This window comes from Pocillopora damicornis, chromosome 6 (assembly GCF_964200805.1).
Source record: "Pocillopora damicornis chromosome 6, jaPocDami1.2, whole genome shotgun sequence".
Taxonomy (NCBI): domain Eukaryota; kingdom Metazoa; phylum Cnidaria; class Anthozoa; order Scleractinia; family Pocilloporidae; genus Pocillopora; species Pocillopora damicornis.
The window spans coordinates 12,401,100-12,424,401 of NC_142675.1; the positions used below are offsets into that span (position 1 = coordinate 12,401,100).

At 36.0% G+C, this 23,302-nt stretch overlaps 1 protein-coding gene across 1 annotated transcript in view; it reads left to right on the forward strand.

Annotated features, from left to right (window-relative positions):
* The first annotated feature begins 1,056 nt into the window (after positions 1-1,056).
* The window catches only part of LOC113676749 (hemicentin-1), a 29,332-nt gene continuing 7,086 nt past the window's right edge, over positions 1,057-23,302 (forward strand). The window contains 26 exon segments of the mRNA XM_089210823.1: positions 1,057-1,132; positions 1,312-1,689; positions 2,809-3,054; positions 4,451-4,708; positions 5,155-5,421; positions 6,120-6,374; positions 7,350-7,604; positions 8,058-8,315; positions 8,397-8,663; positions 9,419-9,673; positions 10,641-10,895; positions 12,298-12,564; positions 12,631-12,822; positions 13,060-13,317; positions 14,220-14,486; positions 15,277-15,522; positions 15,656-15,913; positions 16,683-16,949; positions 17,513-17,767; positions 17,961-18,215; positions 18,465-18,722; positions 20,257-20,273; positions 20,626-20,884; positions 21,445-21,711; positions 21,961-22,215; positions 22,600-22,878. Of these exon segments, the coding sequence (XP_089066949.1) occupies positions 1,057-1,132; positions 1,312-1,689; positions 2,809-3,054; positions 4,451-4,708; positions 5,155-5,421; positions 6,120-6,374; positions 7,350-7,604; positions 8,058-8,315; positions 8,397-8,663; positions 9,419-9,673; positions 10,641-10,895; positions 12,298-12,564; positions 12,631-12,822; positions 13,060-13,317; positions 14,220-14,486; positions 15,277-15,522; positions 15,656-15,913; positions 16,683-16,949; positions 17,513-17,767; positions 17,961-18,215; positions 18,465-18,722; positions 20,257-20,273; positions 20,626-20,884; positions 21,445-21,711; positions 21,961-22,215; positions 22,600-22,878 (6,370 nt within the window).

The following is a 23,302-nucleotide window of genomic DNA, read 5'->3' on the forward strand; positions in this document are numbered from 1 at the left end:
AAAACTGGGTTGAAAACGTAAATTGGCCTCTGTAAAGAATTTAAAGGCATGTTTTTAGTCTTTTCTTTGCTTCTTGTTTCTTCAAGTTCACAGTTTCAACATCTCTAAAAAAGTTGTCACAGTGGCTGCTCCAGTTCTTTAACCGATTCCCACCAACACAATCACAGGTTTTCGCGTTTTATATATCTGCCGTCCAGAGTCTCGCTATCTGTCCCCCACATTCCAAAATTAACAAGATATGAAAATTCCTAACCTAATTCCTTGAGTTTGTAATCAGTCACAGCTATGAGCTTCATCTTGGAAAATGTGTATGAAATAGACGATTGCTGAAATAATATGTATACCAATGAACTACCAGAAGTTTACTTGGCACGTACTTGATTATTTTCATATTTTCCATTTGTTTATTTCCTGTCTTCTATCATTAATTAAAATTTTTCTTAATCAATTTGCATTGGTGTTTTTGTTTGGCTGCTATTTTGTTTTGCTGTTAGTGAGCGTAGCAATTTGCTGCGAGAAGACTAGGCACTAGAATATACGGCGCGAAACTGTGCGCGAGGCATGTACCAAGTATTATTGCCGATGGCGATGATGGTGGCGGCTGGGTAAGAGAACTATTCGATTAGATCTCTCCAAAGCAATTACGATGGTTCTTATTTTCTTCAACTGAGAAGAGGGTGTGTTTGCCTCCAAAAAATAATGATCAAAAGAAGACGCGAGAATGACATTTTTCTTCTCCCAATGGACTGTTTATATTTGAGTGTTGCTCTCTGGAAGAAACAGCGATCACAAGTGATTGTTAAGCACAATAGCAGAGGTGTCGCCTTAAAGGTTTGTTAGTATTATAGTTTTACGCCTCATCATTAATTTTAATATTCTAGTATTCAATGTTTTTAGTTTGTTGCAAGGGAATATAAGGGAGCTTAATGGTCACAAAAAAATCGCGAGGGTTTCTAGATAGTCCAAAGATTCAACTCCTTGAGAGATCCCTAGTCTTTAGTGTGAGGAACTTTTGAGGTACCTCTGAATGAGAATCTAACATTTATGCAAGAAGTGATGGATACATTTTGGAGTTTCGCCAATTGGTGGTTTGTTCTCGTGGCTATCTTGCCGAGAAGAAGTCTACTTGTCGGTACGGTCCTATCTAGCACACCAAGGGTTAAGCTTTTTCTTGGTGAATTGCTTTGTTTTTGTCCCTAATTGAAAGGAAATAAACGTCAAGCACCCTTGTTGTTCATTATCAAATACACTGAGGCTAAAAATTGCAATTCTTGATTTAATTCTAAACATATTTTAATCGCTCTTTCACAGAACATGTGTATATATTCTTGTTCACAGAGGCTGCCGGCGATGTCACCATTACTGTAGAAGTGGACAATCCTCTCAAAGTTCTTGAAAACACTCCCATAGTATATCTTCGCTGGAACTTTTCAATTTCTGGTAGTGACCCATTAAAAGAAGTTGATTTCTTTATCAGTAAAGAAGGTGCTGACGAGTACATCGGGTATCTAACCGACACTAAGATCAAAATCTCATCTAGTTTTTCTTCACGGGATCGTTTTACGATCGAGCGCCCAGCTACTTTAATAATCCGCAACGTATCTGCTTCCGATGCTGCGAAGTATATGTTTGCAGTTGAGCTGGATTCAGCGGAAAGAACGCAAAGTACAATCGACGTGCATGTTCTCGGTAAGTCAGTGTAATTATACAATCATTACATGTTGTGCGCTTAATCTTCCAGCTCGGACTTTGGCAAAGCCGATTTGTCTGAATAATTTTGTGAATTGTAAGTGAGAGGAGAGGATACAAACTCGGTTTCAAAATCCATGGAGAATATTGCACTACCTGGACAACGATTATTGTTAGGACTTTGTATTGATGATGGATACTTTATCCATGAATAGATTGTTGCTGACTGAATTTCGTTGAAAACCAATTAACAAGGATCAAAGCAATTAACATTTTAAACTACGGTTATCTTTTTATATGGCTTCAGCAAATGTTCACTGCTACAATGTAGCTCAAATGCAGCTCTATTGCCTTGTTTTAGTTTATCAGAGTTTGACTTTATGAATTTTTGGGGATCACTCTAGCCCAGTGAACTATGTTATGTAATAGGATTAACATTTGAAACAAGCATGTCAAAACTTTTTTGAACTCGTGGGTAAAATATTATTTTTAGCATGAAGCAAGTTATGTAATAAGTGTGTAACCTTTCTGTTGACCTATAACGGCCAAATCCATTTAAAAATATGAACAAGAATGAGGTAAATTTCTATCAATGATAGCAGACATTTACCTTGATGCCTATTTTTACTGTAGATCCACAGCAGAAATGTTTTGAAACTCACACTGACAGTTGAGATTGGGATAGGGATTGACAAACCAAAGACCTAGCACTGGTTGTTTAAAAGGTGGATAAATCCCTATCCACTGGATAGTAATTTATCCATTAGATAAGGTTATCTGTCCTTTGAATGACTAAGCCACGGCTTGCTCTGTATCATAGTTGCCACAGAGCAGGGAAAATTAACTGAGTCACTCAAGGTTTATAAAGGGAACCTGTGTCACCCATGGTTTAACTGGTATATCTAGCCACAAAAGTTTCTTAAGTGAAGTGCAGGTAGGCAGATTTTAAGTCAAGTTAAGACATATATGTGCTGTAAAAGTGTGTATCTTTCCATTATGATACATTATGAAATGAAATCAACTGGTTTTTTCTGAGACATTGTTTTAGAAACATTCTCTTGACTTGAAGTTTGTTTGGATATAATCAAATATTTAATTAATGTTATTTTTCAATGTTAGCGCCCGTCAAGTTAATCGGTGCACCAAGTAACCAGACCATCAATGAAACAGACACAGTAACATTTGTCTGTAATATTAGTGGTAATCCAGCCCCTGTAATCAAGTGGTATAAGGATGAACTCACTGTTGGTACAGGAGACACACTCAGCTTTCCAGTATTCAGGAATCAATCAGGATACTACTGGTGCTCAGCTGATAATGGCTTAAATGTGACTGTCAATGCCAGCGCTTACCTTAATGTGCATTGTGAGTATAAAATCAATTCAAAAGAATTTTTGAAATGATACAAATGTAAATGCAAAACATTCCAGGGACAATCATTGAATACTAATGGTCTATGATAGATTTTGTTTATTTGTCAAAACGATAGCTTAAATATCACAATGTACCCCAGAGCTGCTATTATTTCAGTATATGTGGTGTTGATTGTAAAATGTTGATTGTGAAAAGGTCCCAAGTTGATTATGTATTGGTAACTTGCCAAGAATTTATTTTGCTGACCTTTCGTTATATAATGTTATTTTAATAGCCGTATAAATATATTCCATTGTCCATGTTATTTAAGTTAGGTTGAGTCAATAATTGTTGTGAGTCTAGTGATTAAAGTTTATTTCACAGTTCATTGCTCAAGCACAAGAGCTTACCCAAGTTATTTCAAAACATTATTCCTGATGATACAAAGCAGAGGCCAGGAACACAGTGGCCAGATGTCTACTCTTAAGGGAACATTGTAATGACTAGGCTACATGCTTTCATGCTGTCAGAGCCAAGTTATCTCACACTAGTTATAAAAAAAACCACTTAACCCTGTGAAGTTACAGTGTTTTAAAAGCATACAACTTTTTTTCGGTAAAGCTCAAAAGGAATGTTAAATCATCAGGATACCCATACTTAAATTTTCTGAGGAAAAAAGTGTAATTAAGTACTATCAACTGAGTTGATAATGGAAATTGGCAACTGTGTAGAGTTTGAAAGCTGACATTCGAGCGTTACCCTTAGTCAGAGGGAAGGGCTAATGCTCAGCTTTCAAACTATTCATGGTGGCCAATTTACATTATCAACTCAGTTGATAACACTAATTCACCTTGCTATACATGTACTCTCCCACTGGCACCACCACATTTCTTTAAAAACTCCCTTTATTCATTTGTGTCCCAAAAGTCTGATATTTTTTGTGGATAGCACACCACTGGAAGTTATTCACAAGCAGTAACCTTAGTCTTTTGAATAAAAATTTCAGTTAAAACTTTGCACAATAATTTTTCCAATTCATCTGCCAGTGTTAAGAAAAGTAGAGTCGGCAAAGCTATCAACCAGTTGTTGTCATCTGGATATTAACTCAAGATTCTCTTAAAATTAGCGAACATGGAAATTGTTTCTAATTAGCCTGAGGTGTAATTACCCGCTGGATCATAGGAGGTTGAAGGGTTTAATAACTAGGACCATGCTTCCTTTACCTGCCATGGCTGATAGGAAATAAAATGGGAAAGAAGTGGTTCTTAAATGTTATTATGCTATCTCAACCTCATTTGGCAAATCGCTGGGAACTAAGACATCACTTATGAAAAAAGTTTGATGAGTTCAATGGTAAGAGGACCAGTGAAAAAACCTTTTCAGTTCCTTTTTTTTTCTTTTTTTGCAGACAAGCCAACTGGAACAAGTATTACATCCAGCCCAAACAATAATACTGTGTTACGTAACAGTAGCTTGGTGTTAAGCTGCAGAACAGATGCCAACCCTGCAGCACATATTTATAATTTTTATTTTAATGGTACCTTTAGTGGTGTGAATAACTTGGGTAGGTATCCTGTCACAGTTCAAGCAGATGGAGAGTACACTTGTGTACCTTTGAATACAGTCAGCATAGGTGACAATGCCACCTTTGTTGTCATAGCAGTTGGTAAGTAATAACAGTTTACAATAAACTTGTTTTTGTTTTTTAACTACCCAAAACTAAATAAATATGAAATTTAACAGGTATCAATTATGGTAAAATACTGATTGTATAAATTGATCTTGTATTTTTAACTGAAACTAGCCTTTATGCACATTAAAGGTAGCACGAACATGATTGAAAACCACTTTTTCCTTTGAATATACCTCCATACTCTTATATGGTTGTTTTTGATCAGAAGGAGCACTCAATGTACTATTAATAATTTCATTTGCTTTGCAAAGCAAGATCTAAAAAGCTTAGGGAGACCCCTTTTTTTACTTTTAAAGAAATACAGAAATAATAACAACTGTTGTGTTACACATAAGTATCAATCCAGCAGTACTACATTTATAGCATATAGAATTGTGCATAAAAAAACTTATCATTATTTTGCCCATAATCTGTTTCAGATGCACCTTTAGTAGATGTTTTCCCTGCCATGACCTCTGTCCAAGAAGGAAACAATATCACATTGTCATGCAATGCATCTGGGAAACCAGCACCTGTTATAGCATGGACAAAAGTTGGATCATCACAAGTTCTCTCTCACACTTCTTTGCTGTCAGTTGTCAATGTAAGCAGACCTGGGAAAGCAGACAACATGATCCAGTATCAATGTAAAGCCAGTAATAGAGTGAAGACACCTGCTACAGCTACAGTCAATGTTACTGTTCACTGTAAGTTGCAGTCAGAATTTCTCTCACCCATGGAATTTATTCTATTTTTTCATGAAATGTCTGTCATATTAAAAGTAGATCTAGCCATTTGACTGTTTGATAGTGCAGCACATATCCACTTTTCAGTGGGAATACTGTATGGATACTCTAGCACAGAAGGATAGCAGAGTTACATTATTGTAGAACTAAATAAGCCAGGTTGATAATAAGGCCAGAGGCCATCCACAAAACCAACTTCTCAAATACCTATTCAAGGAAAGCCACCTGGTGGAGTGTTCACTGCTGAGCGTGATATGATCACACAAGCTGTTGCATTTTGTAGTCTAAGAAGTTGTTTATCTATTATTTCAAGGGAACCTAGCAAACAAGACTTCAAGTAAATACACAGCTTTGACTTATTTTTGCTGATGAATTTTGAATGCGACTATTATTATAACTTATTATATTGAGTAATGATCCATTAAAAGCAGCCTTTGTAGTACAGCTGTAACTTATTACTGAATGAGTGTACTGTGAGCAGTTAAAGGAGTGGTATAATTTTCAATTCTAAAGATTCTCAATGGGGTTATTGCAGGGTACATGTACATGTTGTTAGAAGTGAGATGCACATTGAACTTGATGGAAACATTTTTTTCCTTTGATCTTGGTGTAATTTTTTTGTTCCTATAGTCATGGTGTTGCTTGTGCTATCTCTACAGTCCCCCCTGATATTGACCATGCCCCATCAGCTTATCAAGTTGTGGAAGGAAGTGGGTTGATCCTGTTCTGTAATGCCACTGGAAATCCAAAGCCCAACATTACTTGGACTAAACAAGGAAACAGCAGTGAAAAGTCAGCATCAGAGACTCTTACTTTGTCAAAGCTGACAAGAGAAGATGATGGATCTGTTTTTGAATGTACAGCACAAAACTACATCACATCAGTGAAAGCTATGGCAGCTCTTACTGTTTGGTGTGAGTATTGGGAGTTTCTTCCAGTCTACAGCATACAGTAAAATGGTCAATAACTTTAAAAATATACCCTGCATGTTCCCTGTATACTGTACATGAGGGGATGATGTTCTGTAGAGTAGAATCTTCTCTCAAAGTGCCTAGTCTTTACCCAGGGGCATCAGAGAAAGGAGGAGTACTTTTAGTTACTTTGTTACATGTTTGGAACTGGGATGATTTAATTAATAGGTTCATTTAATTCAATCAGCAAAAACTTCATACCTTTACTTTCAAAAGTGTTACTCCAAACTTGATGGCATCCTCTGTGCTCTTCAGAATTGAAGAAAGATAATTTTTGACCTTGGTAAACAAATAGAGAAAGATGTTTTTTGTTTTGTAACAATCATGGGACAAAAAAAAAAAAACCTCAGTCTCCATGGGGAATTGAACCTCAGACCTTCATATTCCATGCTCCAATGCTCTACCACTTCTTTCCTTTGGGCATGAAAATTTAATATGTGCATGTGATGACCCTGCATCTGAGCATATAAAATGCATCTGTGCAGTAACATACATCAAAGCATTACTGTTTTTAAATAATTATAATGTTAATGTAATTGTCAAATTTTCAGATTGAATTGATTGTTTCCCAAAGGTAATGGGTAGTATTGCTATTCCTGTACAGCTGAGTTCTATTAAAAGGTCTTGACAGTAAAAGCTATTCCTGTAGAAAATTCAGTTGGGCTTTAATTGTTTTGTTTTTTGTTTAATCTTAAAATGTATGTTATTTAGTCAATATTAATTTTCAAGGATGTGATCACCAACAAGAGGTTGATGTCATCAAGACGTGCCCAATGTCACAGGATCAAAAGAGAAAGATAACTGTGCTACTAAAGGACATTGTCAAGAAATTTTTAGTTTTATCCAAAGAGGCATGCAAGTTGTATTCTAAAGCAGTATTCGGATCTCTTATCAATCATTTGAAAATATAATTTACAGATCAACCAAGTGTAACATCACAGCAGTGTCCCAGTCCAGTAACTGAGGGTGACAATGTGACAATTCACTGCAATGCCATTGGTAACCCTGTGCCCAGCATTGCATGGATCAGAGCAAGATCAAGGACAATACTGACATACAACAAGACTCTGGTTTATAGGAGTATCACGCGCAGTGAGTCTGGCAGATATGAGTGCCTTGCTTGGAATGGAATTGGAAACAACAGCACCAACTCTTGTTCAATTGATGTACTCTGTAAGTGCGTGTAGGATACCTTATTTTACAAGTGTAAGATTTATGTAAAATGCTAGGAATTTCAGTTCATATGTAAGATCATATTCTTTAAGATTATTTAAATTCAAAGTAATAATTAGTTAAAGGAATATTATTTCGTAGAAGATTTGTACCATAAAATGTTTCTTTAATTAGCTTTTAAAAAATTTCAATGGTCATTCACAATTGTTTCCTCTGGTCAGCAACAACATTACTTACAATAGTAATTCTTTACATTTATTCACACTGTTTCTGCTTTGGTATATACTTTAGAGTATTTACCTACCCCTACCTACTAAATCTTGACTGAACATTTCATTCTCCATTTGACTGTTTTTACTCACCAACAAAAATACACTGTAGAACCCTTTGTGATTCTTTCTTGGGAAGCACGTAAGTCTATGGCAAAAATATACTTGAATTTTATTTTCATAGATTTACCAAAGGCCTTAGCTCTGTTGACTACTCCAATCAATACTGCAGCGCTTGATGATACTGCTATGAAGCTTAACTGTAGTACAGATGCCAACCCTGATGCTCATACTTATCACTTCTACTTTAATGGCAACCTTACTGGTAACAGTAGCTCTAGTGTGTTTAACATCAGTGTGAAGGAAGATGGAGAGTACACCTGTGTTCCTGTTAACAAAGTAGGCACAGGAAGCAATGCTAGTGTCAGCATCACTGCCGTTGGTGAGTGTTGAGTCAGATTGCAGGTTGAAATAAGTTTTTTTATTATAATAAATTATTTCATTCTCTCTGTTATAAATTTAGTGGCTCCATCAGTGGATTTGTCAAGTTCCGCAATAGTTACTAAGGAAGGCGGTAACATTTCATTGAGCTGTAATGTATCTGGTAAACCTGAACCCAGCATATCGTGGACAAGAATTGGTAGTTCAGATGTTCTCTCTGTTTCACCATCACTAACTGTTGTGAATGTGAGCAGGCCTGGGACAGCAGACAACATGATCCAGTATCAATGTACAGCCAGTAATGGAGTGGAGACACCTGCTACAGCTATTGTCAACATCACTGTCCATTGTAAGTGGAAATTGCGATGAAAAGGGAAATTTGTAGATATGAAAAGAAAAATGTGGCTACAAATGTCTATTTGATTTCTTTTTAAGACATTTGATATACAATGTATGAGATATGCATTGTATATCTGGTATCCTGTTGCAATAGTCATTTCTAAACTCTCCAAGATACTTAACAGTTATATTTACTTACAGGGGTGGATCTAGAAGAGGGGTGTAGGGTGTGCACCCCATTCCCTTGAGATGACGTGTGGTTTTCTTATATAACGAGTACGAAAAAAAAAGAAAGAAAAAGTGTGTGGTTTATTTGCCATTAAATTAAAACAATCATGAGACAAGCTTTAAGAATTTGTGTAAAATACAAGGAAAATAGTAGTTTGGCCCTGAAGTTTGAGCTTTAGCCCTTCCTTTTTGCCATAGTAGACATCAGTTCTGTCATTTCTAAGTGGTGCCCCCTCTCCTAAGAAATGTCCTTGATCTGCCTCTGAATTAATTTTGGAAATAAATGCATTTACAAAGAAGAGGTATGAAGAGGGGATGGTTGAAGAAAACAAATTTGCTGTGAAATTCTGTTCTCTTTGAGTAACGGAACATGTGAAATGCTGTATAAAGGAAAATAATATACTCTCTTGATGATATTTTGGGTGTGTAAGGTAAGTGTGAGTTCTTACAGGTTGCTTTGCAAAATAAAACATATGATGTTCTAGCAATCATGCATGAAACAAATCTCAAATACATCCATGGTATTTGTCTCTACAGTCCCTCCTGATATTGACCATGCCCCATCAGCTTATCAAGTTGTAGAAGTAAGTGGGTTGATCCTGTTCTGTAATGCCACTGGAAATCCAAAGCCCAACATTACTTGGACCAAACAAGGAAACAGCTGTGAACTGTCCACATCAGAGAGACTTAGCATAACAAATGTTTTGAGAGAAGATGACCAGTCTGTTTACAAATGCATAGCAGCAAATTAATTGGGATTAGCACAAGTTACTCCCAAAGTCACTGTCCTCTGTAAGTTTTATATGGTGTTAATGTGATGAACATACATTTGTATTACTGTAAAGACTTGTTTCTAAGCCACACCTTTTTGTTTAAGTTTTGGGCCAAAAATTGCGGGTGTGGCTTATACAGGAGAGCATTATTTGCCTCTGGTGTCCAGACTTCCCGCATGGTTACCAAGCAAACATTTTGCATTGTTCTCCCGTGCTTTTGTTTTGTTCTAATTCCATTGTTTTCATTTGAGCCGTGGGCTTTAGCAATGAAGACAACTGTTGTCAGTCACAGGGAATAGGAAAAACAAGTTTAAGTTTAAACAATTAAAACAATTAATTTCAAACACTCATTTTTGATTTGATTTTGCACTGTATGTTAATTGACTACCTTGAATTTAATAGTATAGTCAATTTCTGTTCATATATTTGGCTCAATGTTAAACTTTTGCCAGTGTTCAAACACTCATTTTTTATTTGATTTTGCACTGTAAGTTAATCTACTACCTGGAATATATATGTACAGTGAAACTCTGCCAACTGACATCTGATTTTGATAAGGAAACTCTGGACACTCTTCTTGGTTTAGGGAATGTTTACTTTGCAGGGTATCAACTACAGGTATTAAGACCCCATCTGGGAAATTAAGGTCTCTGATGTCAACAGAGCACTTTTATGCCTTGCCTTATTTATTTATTAACTTACTTGTCTTTGCATTCTAAAGTGTATAACAACCCGATATACTGTAAGTATTATTAATTATTTATGTCACTACTAAGCTCTATTTGTTTGTTATTATTAATTTTTAAGTGTTTTTTACCTTATTGTTATTTCCACATGTTTTCCATTTATGTGTACTCTGTTTTTTAAGGCAAATAAATAGTTGGTTTATTGTTGTTGTTTTGTTTAGCCATTCTTGTACTATACATAATTATGTACAGTCTAAATGTTTGATTTTAGTTTTAATCTGCACAATTATTCTTATTCAGATCCATCTTTGATTGAGTCTGCCCCAGTTAGTCAAGTTGTCCTTGAAGGAAACAACTTGACTTTACATTGCAATGCAAGTGGCAATCCTACACCAAACATTACCTGGACTAAAGAAGACAGTCCATCAGTGCTACATCAAGGAATTACATACATAATTGTGGACATAGACAGAAATGCTGCAGGGAATTACACTTGTACAGCTTGGAATGGAGTTGGAGGACAAAAGAAAGCTACTGCTGCTATCACTGTACACTGTGAGTTTCCTTGCTCTTATTTACTAATGTGTAGTAAATGTGAGGAAAACTTATCTTACATAAATTTCGTTTTCATGGATGTTAACAATCAACTGGTAAGTGCTTTATCCAGATAAAAATGTTATAATCCACAGGAGCAAGCTGCTTCATACAAAAATTGTTTGAGATACATGTAATTTGAGTACTTTTTATTAGAATTCTTGAACAGAGTTTGTCTCCTGATTCTTCAAAACATGCTTTGTTCTAAAAATGAAGGTAGTGAGTTTAAGTTCTGATAATAAACTTAAGATTTTTATTTTTAATGTTGGTAATGTTCAGTGTTTTTAAACTGTATATGTAACCACTGTAAGAAATGAATTAACATATAAAAAGGTTTATAAGCATATATTAGAACATCCATGAATGATTGTTGGTGTTCATAACAAAAAAGTACAAGGCATTACAGTATTTGTTTTGAGAATGTATCATCTTCTACAATGTATGGAGTAAAATAGGCTATACTCTTCACAGAAAGAAGCAGTGATTTTGACAAGTACATCTGGTACAAGTTCAGCCAAGCTGTGTATTTTAATCACCAAAACACTGTATGTGAACTGTAACTGGTGTAAAATAAAATAATACTACTTTGAATAGATTAAAACTTTTTATATCCTAAGAGGGTTATTGAGTAGCTTTAATGAACAGATATAAACACAAAATGTTTCTAAACAATTTTAAAACATGTTTTGATATAACTTTAGTATAGAGACTACCATTACAAGCCTCAGAGTTTTTCTGAAATTAATTTTCAATTTATCTAAGGGCAAACTTAATCTTTGATGAATTACGTAAAAACTTGTAGAGAACCCCTATGTTGGTGGTTAGGATGTTCAAATACCTGTTGCTCTATAGTTGAGTATATTAACCCCCTGCATTTCCATGAATGGATGTCTGAGGCAAGTCACGCTTGCAGTTGAAGCAACTGTGTACATTATGTAGAATGTTTGAGAGATTTTCTGCTTACACAGCTTGGTGTCAGGCTATCAAGGTAAATTTACAATTCACTGCTAAGCCCCTAAAAGGAATTAATTGCTTTGCTGGAATCTGTTCAGCTAAGGTGGGTCATATTTTCTAAAGGAAGTAATTACTTCATAAGCAATTTTTCATACTTAACATTTACTTAAAAAGATCAACCTCCAAGACTCCACAAACTTTTCTTTTGTGGATAACATTCCAAGCTGCATCTATACAAAAGGGGGTGTTCCCTTGCTTGAGCGAGTTGCTTTGGAGATGTTATACTAATTTACATGGAGGTGTACTTTCTTGCCACTTTAATACACAATTATTTTAGGGTGGGGGGGCTTTTGAATATCCCTTTTCTTGGTAAAGATAGTGATTGTTGTTGTTGTTGACCTTATTTCAGATTCAGCAGAAATTGTCTTTGCTCCCAAAAACAAGACAGTCCTGGAATATAACAATGTTACTTTCTTCTGTAATGCATCAAGTAATCCACCCTCACAGATTATCTGGACCCAAGAGGGAAACAGTACAGTTCTGCATAAAGGAGAAGCCTTTGTCATTGAAAATGTCTCAAGAAAACGTAATGGACAGGAATACAAATGTAGGACATGGAACAATGTCACCAAAGATATGGAAGCATATGCTCAACTCACTGTTCATTGTGAGTATTAAATGACTCTCTCATGATATCCAAGAATTTAAAATTAGATAAGATGGTACAATGTAAAAACAAAAGCAACATTATCATGCAATGGAACTGGTAATCTATCACCTCAAACAGCCTGGATAAAGTCTGGAAAGGTTCTGGTGACAGACAATGTTTATGTTATAAGGGCATGAAACAGAAGTCAGGCTGGAAGATACCAGTGTATGGCTTGGAATGGAATCATGAGAAATGAGACTTTGAACTGTAGCATTGATGTTCACTGTAAGTTAATTGACTACCTTGAATTTAATAGCAGAATCTCTTTCTGTACACATACTTGGATGAATGTTAAACTTTTGCAAGTATACATTCAAACACTCATTTTTTATTTGATTTTGCAGTGTAAATTAATTGACTACCTTGAATTTACAGCAGTCTTTTTTGCACATATACTTAGCTGAATGTTAAAGTTTTGCTAGTCAACAGACTCATTTTTTATTTGATTTTGCCATCCAAAAGATCCTTCAACATCAACCATGATTACAACTGTTCTGACAAATACTACAGTGCTATGTGACAGTGCTATGTCACTGAGCTGTAATGCAGATGCCAACCCCATTGTCCATACTCATCACTTTTACTTTAATGGCAACCTTATTGGTAACAGCAGCTCTGGTGTGTTTAACATCACTGTGAAGGAAGATGGAGAGTACACTTGTGTTCCTGTCAACAGTTTAGGCGCAGGAAGTAATGCTAGTGTGAGCATCACTTCTGTTGGTGAGTGTGATGTCTGATCTTTTGGTTGAAATAAGTTATTATGAAGTTGAGATAAATGGTGGTCATAAATTATTTTCATATGAGGTTATTAGTTTGTCTAAGCCACTAAGGTTCATGCAAATACTTAGTTTGGGATATAATATGTTGTTGGTGAAATTATTAGGGCAAATTTTGAGTGAACCCTTTTGTTTTCAAAACCAAGGATGTTCTCGAGGTGCAAAGGTGACGTAAAGGAACTTTTGAATTTTTTTTATACCATATCCTAAGAATGATCTTATTTAGTATCCATTTAAAGGATTTGGGGATTTTAAACATACAAGGTTTACTAAAAGGGTATGGGTAACAACTGGTTAGGGTTTACATCAGTGCATTACTGATATATAAGTACTGTGGTTTGGGTTTTGGTTGTAGTGGTGTGTTTATTGCCAAAAACATTTTAAAGATGATGTGTACTTTGACATATCCTAATTTACTTGTAAGTTCTAATGTCATGTTTGTAGTAATTGCAAAAGATCAATGTACTCATTAACACTCCCAAACCAATGTTTGAAAGATATGCTGGCTTTCAGAGGCTAATTGTGCATCCCTAAAAGTCAAGAAACAAAATTTGTAAAGTCACAAAATAAGGCAAATTTTTAATTGAAATTCCTGCTAAAACCCACACTGTAACATTTGTCAACTGGCTTATTCAGTAGTTAGCTAAATTATGAATCCTCTGAGCTACAGATTCAGCATTTTGTAGATAGAAATTGAGGAACTCACATTCATTTGCCATGTGATAATGGCTGACATTGTGCCTTTAATATGTCTTGAATTCATGGATGAAGATGCAGCCATGTCTCCTAAGTTGCATTATTCTAGAGCAGTATGAGATGATTGTATGCATTACGTTACAATTTTAGTGGCTCCATCAGTGGATGTGTCAATCTCTGTAATGGTTACAAGAGAAGGCAGTAACATTTCATTGAGCTGTAATGTATCTGGTAAACCTGAACCCAGCATATCATGGACAAGAATTGGTAGTTTGGATGTTCTCTCTGTTTCACCATTACTAACTATTGTGAATGTGAGCAGGCCTGGGACAGCAGACAACATGATCCAGTATCAATGCACAGCTAGTAATGGAGTGGAGACACCTGCTACAGCTACAGTGAATGTTACTGTAGAATGTAAGTGGAAATTGCAGTGAAGAGGGAATTTTATATTAGAAATGAAAAGAACACTATATGGCTTGAAATTGTTATTTGTGTTAAGCATTCTGATCTCTGGGAAGACAATTTGTGATTGAAAATGTATCTGAAATCAGCTTGCTCTGTATTTGTTCCAAACTCAAACTCTCTAACACTATGTACAAATATACAAGTTATGGTTAGTAAAAGCATTCATATATGATAATAGAAAGGGGGGAGAGGGAAGTAGCAGGATGGCTTACTGTGACCAACTTGGTGGCTAATTTCACTATTTGAGAGCAGTTTTGCTTACAAGCACTTTCACTTGGTGTTTTTTCACATTACATTTAGAATTGATAACTAGAACTCTTATAAATGTTCATGCTTATGAAACTCACAGGTGAGGTTCACATAGTTTACGTAGTTTCCCATAGTACATTTTCACATGTCTTAAACTATCACACATGTGAGATAGATGGGATCCTGCTAAGTCTGCCTGAAATCTCAGGTGGGAGATGGGATCCATGTTGGGATTGCCTTGAGTCTGGTATGAGGGAAATAGAATCCTGTAGTTGCATATGCTCATTATTAATTAAATTTAGAAGAATAAACAGAATGATACCTGATGAAATGATAATTCGCTGACTTGTTCAAGGAAGAGTCAAGACATGAAACAAAGACATAAACTTAGATAATATTTTTGGTTTGCATGTATCTTTGTGTTTACAGCTTTGTTTGCCTGAATTCTTTAACGAGCTTATTTGAGGATTTCTATTGCAATTCCTTCCAGATCCACCACAGTCTTTTATACAACATTGCCCCAGTCCAGTAACTGAAGGAAATGTGAGATTATACTGCAATGCAACTGGTAATCCATTACCTCAAACAGCCTGGATAAAGTCTGGAAAGGTTCTGGTGACAGACAGTGTTTATGTTATAAAAGCAATTAACAGAAGTCAGGCTGGAATATACCAGTGTATGGCTTGGAATAGAATCAGAGGGAATAATACTGCTAGTTGTACCATTGATGTTCAATGTAAGTTAATTTTCTACCTTGTGAAGTTCATGGCAAAGTCTTTTACTGTACAAATACATCTAAATAGCTAAATCATAAACTTTTGCCAGTATACAAATACTCATTATCAATTTTTTTTTTTTCGGTCTAAAGGATCATCCAACATCAACTTTGATTACAATACTTCCCACAAATACTACAGTGCTGCGTGATCGTACGGTGTCGCTGAATTGTAGTACAGATGCCAACCCTGATGCTCATACTTATCACTGGTACTTTAATGGCAACCTTACTGGTAATAGCAACTCTGGTGTGTTTAACATCACTGTGAAGGAAGATGGAGAGTACACCTGTGTTCCTGAAAACAAAGTGGGCACTGGAAGCAATGCGAGTGTTGGCATCACTGCTGTTGGTGAGTTTCATATCAGATTCAGCCCTATACTATGCAGTAAATATAAAGATTCAACCTCACCCCACCACCCCTTCTAGGGCAACCCAGGAGCTGGGCATTTAAATCTTGCATGGATGGGGTTGAGTAAATTTGAACCTTTAGAATATACATGTTCTAAGTTCTAAGTTAAGTATGGAGGAGTTCAAAGATGAAGAGTCTGCTTTGTGAGCAAATGGCCAAGAAGAAAAGTTTTTACATAGATTGATGTTTACTTGTGAAAAACCAAGCAGTAGCACTAATAGCTCATATGTGACTTTGCCACAACATTTGTTGATCACACCAGCAAGCAATGACTGTGAATATATAAAAATCATACATGTGAACTGCAGTGTGAGAAATCAATGTGAAAGCAATCTTTGCAGTGATGAACACCACTTAAGCAGGAGTTAAAATAAGGCCTAAAAAATTAAAGTGAAAAAAACCATTAAAAAAATTGTGGTTGAGTGGGGTAATTGAATGCCTCAAATGAATTGATGCATTAAGACTGAGGATAAACAAGTGAATGTATAGTCGATAGTTATAGTTAGCTCAAACTTGTCTGGTAAAATACGTTATCTTGATTCAACACCAAATTCTTGACACTTATTTACAAGGAAATATGTAGCAGCAAGAGGGGAGAATCAACAATCAGAACTTGGGAGCTAAAGGGTTAAATACATCTCTATCAATTTAGGCACCTCATCTTTACCTGATGCATTCTTTTCCTCGTATTTGTGATATTTTATTTCAGTGGCCCCAGTTACTGAGGTGGTTCTCCAAACTGGCACTGTCATTGAAGGTGGAAACATCACCTTGATTTGTAATGCCAGTGGTGTTCCTTCTCCATCTGTTTTCTGGACTGAAGTTGGCAGCCCGGTCATTTTGTCTCGAAAAATTTCACTGACTGTTGCAAATGTAACCAGACCAGGGACAAGAGATAACCTGATCCAGTACCAGTGTACAGCCAGGAATGGAGTGGGCACATCTAGTACAACTACAGTCAGCTTTGCTGTTCACTGTGAGTTTATGGTAATCTATTTTTAATCAATGGCCACTAGGTTAGCTGTAAACTGTAACAGTGTAGCATAACAATGAGTAAAGTTTCACTACATGTGTATGGAAATGGAATGCAGATCCCTAGAGATAGAATGCTAATACATGTACATGGTAAAAAGATAACAATTCTGCATGAAAAAATCACCTCTTAGAGAAAGATACAGTCTAACCTTGACTATCTGGACCCACACAATTAACCAATTAACCAGACTATTCAACAACTGGAGATTGTGAATATATTGAATCATTTATTAGGTACATTGTGCATTATGTAATTTTTGCCCCCTTGCACAGTGGATAGGCAATGTGCATGCACCAACTATTTTGCATTTGAGTTTCATATTATATCTTTTTATCTGTTCATTACTTTCCAGTATGTTTATTATTCTAATTATCCCATTGACTTACCTGTTTTAGCTTTGCAACTACTTCTATAGCTCTAGGGAATTCATTACATCTAATAATTCCTCATGCTAAATCATACCTGTCTAAGTATTGAATATGTATATTTTTTTCACTTTAAAGATCTTCCAGAGATAGCAAGATATCCATCCACTTCACCCATCATTGAAGGTGGCAACACCACACTTGTCTGCCAAGCCTCTGGAAACCCACAGCCAAACATAACTTGGACTAAGAGAGGAAGCAATAAAACTCTGTCTTATTCAGATGAACTTTCCCTGTATGATTTAACCAGATTTGATGATAAAACAGAATACAAATGCAAAGCCATGAACTATTTAGGATTTGTTGAAGCTTCAGCTTCAGTTACCATCCACTGTAAGTGAATGTGGTATAGGTTTTTATTATTATATAAACTCTATGTACAGTGAATTTGTTTGTCTTATTGCTGTAAATTTATGGTATCTGTTTACTTGCACTCTGTTGTTCTTAAAGAAAAGAAATGGTTGTTTGGTACAGTTGAAATGTTTGATTTTAGTCTCAATCTGCACAATTATATCTACTTATTTAGATCCATCTTTAATTGAGTCTGCCTCAGGCAGTCAAATTGTCCTTGAAGGAAACAACTTGACTTTACATTGCAATGCAAGAGGCAATCCTACACCAAACATCACTTGGACTAAAGATTACAGCTCATCAGTGCTAAATCAAGGAATTACTTACAGTATTGTGAACATAGGAAGAAATGCTTCAGGGAATTACACTTGTACCACTTGGAATGGAATTGGTGGACAAAAGAAAGCTATTGCTGCTATCACTGTACACTGTGAGTTTTCTCACTGTATCAGTAATCATTATTCATGTGAGAAAAAAGTATTTTACAAAACTTTTGTCTACACGAAGGTTAACAATTCAATTGAATAGTGTTTTATCCAGATAAAAATGTTATAATCTGTAAGTCTCCTTTTATGAACACTGGTAGAGATAATCCACAGTACAGTTTTGAAGAAACTTGTTCTGATTCTTCAGAACAATTTTTTACTTCATGAATTATTGTTGTTGGCTTCTCTTTCAGATGTGGCTGAAATTGTCTCTGCTCCCAGAAACAGGACAGTCCTGGAATATGACAATGTTACTTTCTTTTGCAATGCATCAAGTAATCCACCCTCACAGATTATCTGGACCCAAGAAGGAAGCAGTACAGTTTTACATACAGGAGAAACCTTTGTAATTGAAAATGTTTCAAGAAAACTTAATGGACAGCGATACAAATGCAGGACATGGAACAATGTCACCAAAGATGTGGAGGCATATGCTCAGCTCACCGTTCATTGTGAGTATTCAATGACTCTTTCATGAAAACCAAGAATGACAAAGGAGATAAGTTGGTACATTGCTAAAAGCAAAAGCAACATCTACAAAAAGAAAACTGTTAAATTCAGGTTGCTTTTCCCTTTATATGCCAACATCATTTTGCAAGTTCTCCATACTGTTGTCTACACATTAATATGGTACTTACTTTTTAAGGAGAATTTGCCTAATGATCAAGAGCATTTTGACTTTTTTGACATGTTCATAATTATGTAAGATAAATCTTAAAATTAAGATTCACAAACTTAAATGTAAAGGCATGATGATATTATCACTCACTGTCTTGCCCAAAGACCAGTTGAAATACTAAACCATATTTTGGTCCATCTTTGTTTGCCTGAATTCTATTTGACTAAGGGACTTGTCAGAAATTAGCAGGGGGGGAGGGGGGGTGGAAACAGAGGGGGGGTCACAACTTTTTTAGCCTCAGAAAAGGGAGGGGTCATGAAAAATGGGCAGTTAAAAGGGGGAGGGTCATGCAAATATATGCCCGTGATCATGTAGAGGTTCACCCACAGAAGAAAAAGGAAGTTCTTTATTTGGAAGAGGTGGATGATCATGATGAATGTGAGGTAGATGAAGGGGATGAGGCATTACCCACTTGTTCTAGTGATGAAGACTTTGTATTGGGAGAAATAGGAGAGTCGAGTGATCAGTCGGACTCTTAATGCTGTCATCAAAAATGTATGTATGTAAAGAACAGATTAGAAATATATTTTGAGTTTTCATAATACTGACGCACCCTAGTGTATTGCAAGAACTAGATTTTATCATTTATACAAGAGGGGGAGGGTCATGATATTTTAGGCCAAGCTCAAGGGGAGGGTTAGCAAATTTCACTCCCATTGCAGGGATGGGTCACCTAATTTCCGAACCCAAATTTAAAATTCCCACCCCCCTCCCCCCCTGCTAATTTCTGACAAGTCCCTAAGGTTAATACAATTCCTTTTCTAATGGTGTTGGTATTACTGTGCCAATACTTTTCTGTGATGTAAGGATATACATGTCTCTACAGACCCATCAAACTAGATAAAATGCTCCAACTGGTTAAAATGGTCTAATTGGTAAAAATTACCTTATGTTTTATTAAAAGTTAATATTTGAGATAAAATGGTTTAAACATTTAAAAAGGTCCAGCCAGGTAAAATGGTTCTATTAGCTAAAATTGTCTAAACATCTAAAAAGGTCTAACTAGATAATGTGGTCCAACCACCTGAAGTGGTGTAACTAGATAAAACGTTCCAACTGGTGGAAATGGTCAAACTCAGTGTAACTGGTCAAAGTAAATGGTCAAACTGTATGTTTAAAATAGCTTAATCAGCTAAGATGGTCTAAGACAAAATGATCCACTGGTCAAAGTCGTCTAGCTAAATAAAATGGTCAAACAAGATATACTGGTCCAACAAGCAGAAATTGCCCAACAAGAGAAAATGTTCCTACTGGTTAAAATAATCTCACTAGATGTAGTAGGTTAACCACTTAAAATGGTCAAACAGGTTATATTGGCCCAATGGTTAGAATTATGCAACCAGTAAATATGGTCCAACTGGTTTAACTGAATCCAACCAGTCTACATCTATAAAATGATCAAATGCTAAAAATGGTCTTACTAGGTAACATGGTCCAACCGGTTAAAATGATCATCCAGTTGAAATGGTCCTCTTATTTAATTAGACCATGTATACCGGTGGGACCATTTTTTAAAATTAGACCATTTGTAACTGTTGAATCATTCTGTTTATACACCACTTTACAACTTCTACTTAACTGTGTATCCTTTGATGAAATTATAATGAACCATTACCTTTTTCCCAATAATTATTCATGCAAGTAATCATTATCGATTTTTATTCTCTGTCTAAAAGATTCCTCCAACATCAACCATGATTACAGCACTTCCCACAAACACGACAGTGCTGCATAATACTGTCATGATGCTAAACTGTAGTACAGATGCCAACCCTGATGCTCATACTTATCACTTCTACTTTAATGGCAACCTTATTGGTAACAGCAGTTCTGGAATGTTTAATATCCCCGTAAAGGTAGATGGAGAGTACACCTGTGTTCCTGTTAACATAGTAGGCACAGGAAGCAATGCTAGTGTCGGCATCACTGCTGTTGGTGAGTTCAGTGTAGAGCTGACTGCAATTTAGAATAGCTAATTTATCGCATCAAGTCCGTTGTTGTGTGCTCTACCAATTTCTTTAAAATATTAAAGATTCACCTTAGATATATATGTACAATTTAACTGACTCAATAGACCTTAATACCGCCATACTATGATGTGTTTCTGTGCACAGGGTAGGCACAGTAATGCTGCAGTCCACACTAAGGGTTTTGGTATGCATCTGGTCAGAAAGTTTGCATGCGACGAGTGACGAACAATAAATTCACCATTTTGTTGTTTTAGTAAGTTAACAATTGTGTGCTTAGTGATTTGATGGGAAGGTGATCAGATGAGCAATTATTATGTCAAATTAGATGGCTAGGAAATTAGTTATTGTGTTCTGTCCTTTATTTTTGTGGATTTGGCATTTCATCATCAAGGAAGGCTGTCGGAGTTTTTTTAATTCCAGGGACTTACATATAATCGGGATTTGCCGACTAGAATTAATATTGGTGCAATATTAGCAACCTTAACTGATAACACAAACAACTGCATTCATGATATTTTATTTCAGTGGCCCCAGTTGCTGAGGTGGTTCCTCAAACTGGTGTAGTTGTGGAAGGTGGAAACATTACCTTGATCTGTAACAGCAGTGGTGTTCCTTCTCCATCGGTTGTCTGGACTCAAGTTGGAACCACAAACGTTTTGTCTCAAAACAAGTTACTTATTGTAGTAAATGTTACCAGACCAGAGACACCAGATAACTTGATCCAGTATCAATGTACAGCCAGTAATGGAGTAGGTACACCTGGTACCGCTGCAGTTAACATAACTGTTCAATGTGAGTTAATAATTGTACATATTTTAACCAGTAGAAACATTTTCTCTTGTTAGGCAGTCGTTTGTTGCATGTTTAGTTGTAAATTTTACCAGTGTATCGTAACAATACGAAAAGGCTCTGTGCTTGAATAAGAAGGAAAACAAGAGAAGACCAGATCTGTTGCTCGATGTTAATCTTGCCTGAAGGCGTTTTAGTTTCCTGCTTACGTATACTTGTTTCACACAGTAAGTAATTTTTTTTACTTTTAAGATCCTCCGGAGATAGTCAGATATCCATCCACTTCACCCATCATTGAAGGTGGCAACATCACACTTGTCTGCCAGGCTATTGGAAATCCACAGCCAAACATAACTTGGACCAAGAGAGGAAGCAATAAAATTTTGTCCCATTCAAAGGCACTCGTCTTGGCTAATTTAACTAGATTAGACAACGAAACAGAATACAAATGCAAAGCCATGAACTATTTAGGATTCGTTGAAGCCTCGACTTTAGTTACCATCCACTGTAAGTACAATGTAGAATTGCTTATGCATGTAACGTATTCCCTCTATGTAAATTGAAACCTCAGCTAAGTTACCTATCGATGAGCAAATACTGGACACTTATTTGTCTGTTGTGGTTCAATTTTATCCTTGGTTCAAATTTTATTGTCTTTTGTTTTTGGGTATTGTCATGTATGATAATGAGTTTGAAACAAAGGAAAACAACATTTGAACCAAGGATAAAATGAACCACAACATATACATGTAGGTCCCCTTTAGGTAGAAAAACCCGGTGACCCTAAAAGAGAATAGCCTTGTCTGCTCGTTTTGTTTAGCTATTTGTGAACAGTCTAAATGACTGATTTTAGATTAGATCTGTACACATTATATATATTTCCTTATTTAGATTCATCCTTGATTGAGTCTTCCCCAATCAATCAAGTTGTCCTTGAAGGAAACAACTTGACTCTACGCTGCAGTGCTTCTGGAAATCCTACACCAAACATCACGTGGACTAAAGATAAAAGTTCATTAGTGCTACATCAAGGAGATACTTACAGCATTGTGGACATAGACAGAAATGCTGCAGGGAATTACACATGTACAGCTTGGAATGGAGTGGGAGAACAAAAAAAGCCATTGCTGCAGTATCTGTACACTGTAAGTTGTGTTACACTTACATTTGGTGAATCAACTCTTCAATCTAAAAAAATTACCCCATGTTTGATAGCGACAACTTTATTATTACACCATTTCTATAGAAATTCACTTGAAAATCTTTGTTGAATATATTTATATATTTTTCCATTGTGTAGCAAGCGTTTGGTAGCTGACAAAAAGGAGACACTAACTTATAAAAGTCAGTGACAAACGGACACTTAAACTATCTTTTTCTCCCTCCTCCGTGGACTTAGAACTGTAATGTCAAAAGTAATCGTTGTAGTCTTGAGGTACCCTTGGTTAAATCGAAGATGATCACCATCAGAGCTGTTGTGTTCTCTTATCCACACAAAATTGACACAAACATAACGTATCATTAGATTAATTGTGGGTTGCACTAAAGCCCGGTATCGATATGATCGTCCAGATTTACGCGATCACCCTAAGTG